This window comes from Rhincodon typus, chromosome 11, assembly GCF_021869965.1.
Source record: "Rhincodon typus isolate 14 chromosome 11, sRhiTyp1.1, whole genome shotgun sequence".
NCBI lineage: Eukaryota > Metazoa > Chordata > Chondrichthyes > Orectolobiformes > Rhincodontidae > Rhincodon > Rhincodon typus.
This window is the reverse complement of record NC_063342.1, coordinates 19350068-19352288: the sequence shown is the minus strand read 5'-3', so window position 1 is coordinate 19352288 and position 2221 is coordinate 19350068. Positions and strand designations below refer to the sequence as shown.

The window sequence follows — 2221 nt, the reverse complement described above, 5'->3', positions numbered from 1 at the left end:
TTCATCCAGCTCTACACCTTGTTATCTCAGATTCTCCAGCATCTGCAGTTCCTACTATCCCCAGAACATTACCTGGGTCTCTGGATTAATAGTCTAGCAATAACACCACCAGGTCATCGCCATGTTCCCTACTTAGAACTGTTATCTGGGGATCCATCATAAAATTCATTTTATGTTGGAAGACAGGATTAAGTCTGCTGAGGTTTGGCAACATTTATCATCACAGGTGAAGAATGGCTATTTTGGGCGAGATAGCAGCCCTTCATGAACAAAGCATCAAGATATATCAATGCCTTTAAGGTCAGCAAGTAAACTGGAAAAAATAAATTTATACATTAAATTATCTTTTTCATTCAAGATAAATGACATAAACAATATTAGGACTGACTTTTTTTTAAAAACAAGGCAAATTATCTATAAAGATTAACCTTTGCACAAGAAAAACTATTTTCCATGGGAAGCCACACAAATACATACCAACGGTTGGTCTCAATCCTTCCAAGTACGTTTTGTCCTCAAGGGTGTTTACAGTAGAAATTACTTTAGCTCCTCGATGGTGAGCCAACTGAATAACAATGGTACCAAATGGCTAGAATGAAAGAGAATGATAGGTCATTAGATAACACTCAAATTAAATATTCAGTGTACTGAACTATCTAGCTTATGGTGGGATCACTTAATGTAACATAGCACTTTTGTTGATGCATATCAATCTAAGCAAGTCAAACTCAATAGCTGAGAAGAAATTAGACTACAGTGAAGTTACATCACAGGTGGACACCTCGCCCATTGAGGCAATTCAGCCCAATCTCCTTTTCTAAGGCAGATTTAGTATGAAAATGTTCAGGAAAAGTGGAGGATATATACATGCCCAACCCAAAACCTACTAACAAGAAATGCTCAATAAGAACAGCATAGATATAATTATGGAGAAAAATAAAGCACTAAGAAATCAAATAGATTTTAACATAAGAATGGACAAGTGGTAGTTGACATGTTAAGTGATTAAATCCTGCCAAGTTTTCATTAAGGACACTAACAACAAATTCAATGCAGGCATGTACTCAAGACTTCGATTTTGAGAATGAAACATAATACATTTCAACTGAGTCAACTAAAAAGTAAACTACGGCCATGGTCTTCAGCCTTGCCGCATACTATGTAATCATGCAATCAACTTCTTGATTTGCTTTAACTACGGTCTCAGGATAACGTAGGCTGTTTGGAATTTTGGCATTCTCAGTTAAGCTTCTGATTTCAAATCTTCTCCATCACTTACTTCCATCTCCATCACATATTCATCATGTTAACAATAACGTATAACATTAAATTTAAACTTTTTCTTTGTATTTTATATGGTAAGAGGGGAACATGTGGTTAGTGTAAGTCACAAATTGTTCTAAATGAGGTTCTGATTCCAAAAGTTGCCATGACAAGTGGATAAATGGATCTAGAAAAGCCAACAGTACACTCCTTCAACTCCAGTTGTAACACTATGCCACAAGTAACATCCTCAAAGGTATCCAATAAGTGTGCCAAACCTGATTTCACTTTTATAATTCCATGCGGACTGCCTAATTTTATCATCTGTTCCCACATGTCTGGTTATCATATCCTATACATGAGATTAAGCTGGGTAGGAATACAAAAGGTTGCATGAGCTATTTTGGATATATAAAAGATAAGAGAGACACAAGAGTGGGCATTGGACCACTGGAAACTGTGGGTACAGAAATGGTAATGGGGAACAAAGAAAGGTAGGAGGAACTTAATAGGTACTTTGCTGTGGAAGATATCCACTGCATACCAGGACTTCGAGAGAGTCAGGGCAGAGGTGAGTGTTATGGCCATAGCTAAGGAGAAGGTGCTAGGGAAGCTGAATGGTCTGAAGGTGGATAAATCACCTACACCAGATGGACTACACCCGAGAGTTCAAAAGGAGATAGCCAAGGAGAGGTGGTGATCTTTTAGAAATCACTGGAGTCAAGGAGGGTCTCAGAGGACCGGAAAATGGCTAATGTGACATCTTGTTTAAGAAGGGACAGAGGCAGAAGATGGGAAACTATAGGCCGGTTAGCCTGACCTCAGTAGATGGTAAGACTTCAGAGCCCATGATTAAGGATAAGATTGTGGAGTACTGAGAAGTGCATGATAAAACAGGACTGAGTCAGCACAATTTCACCAAGGGAGGTCATGCCTGACATCCGTTCGTACTCTTGGA

At 38.5% G+C, this 2221-nt stretch overlaps 1 protein-coding gene across 5 annotated transcripts in view; it reads right to left on the bottom strand.

The window, feature by feature from the left end:
• The window catches only part of cryzl1 (crystallin, zeta (quinone reductase)-like 1), an 85787-nt gene that overhangs the window by 40284 nt on the left and 43282 nt on the right, over positions 1-2221 (bottom strand). For all 5 annotated transcript variants that reach the window (XM_048603057.1, XM_048603058.1, XM_020532193.2 and 2 more), the window contains exon 8: positions 478-589. In XM_048603057.1, the coding sequence (XP_048459014.1) occupies positions 478-589 (112 nt within the window). The remainder of the gene's footprint in view (positions 1-477; positions 590-2221) is intronic.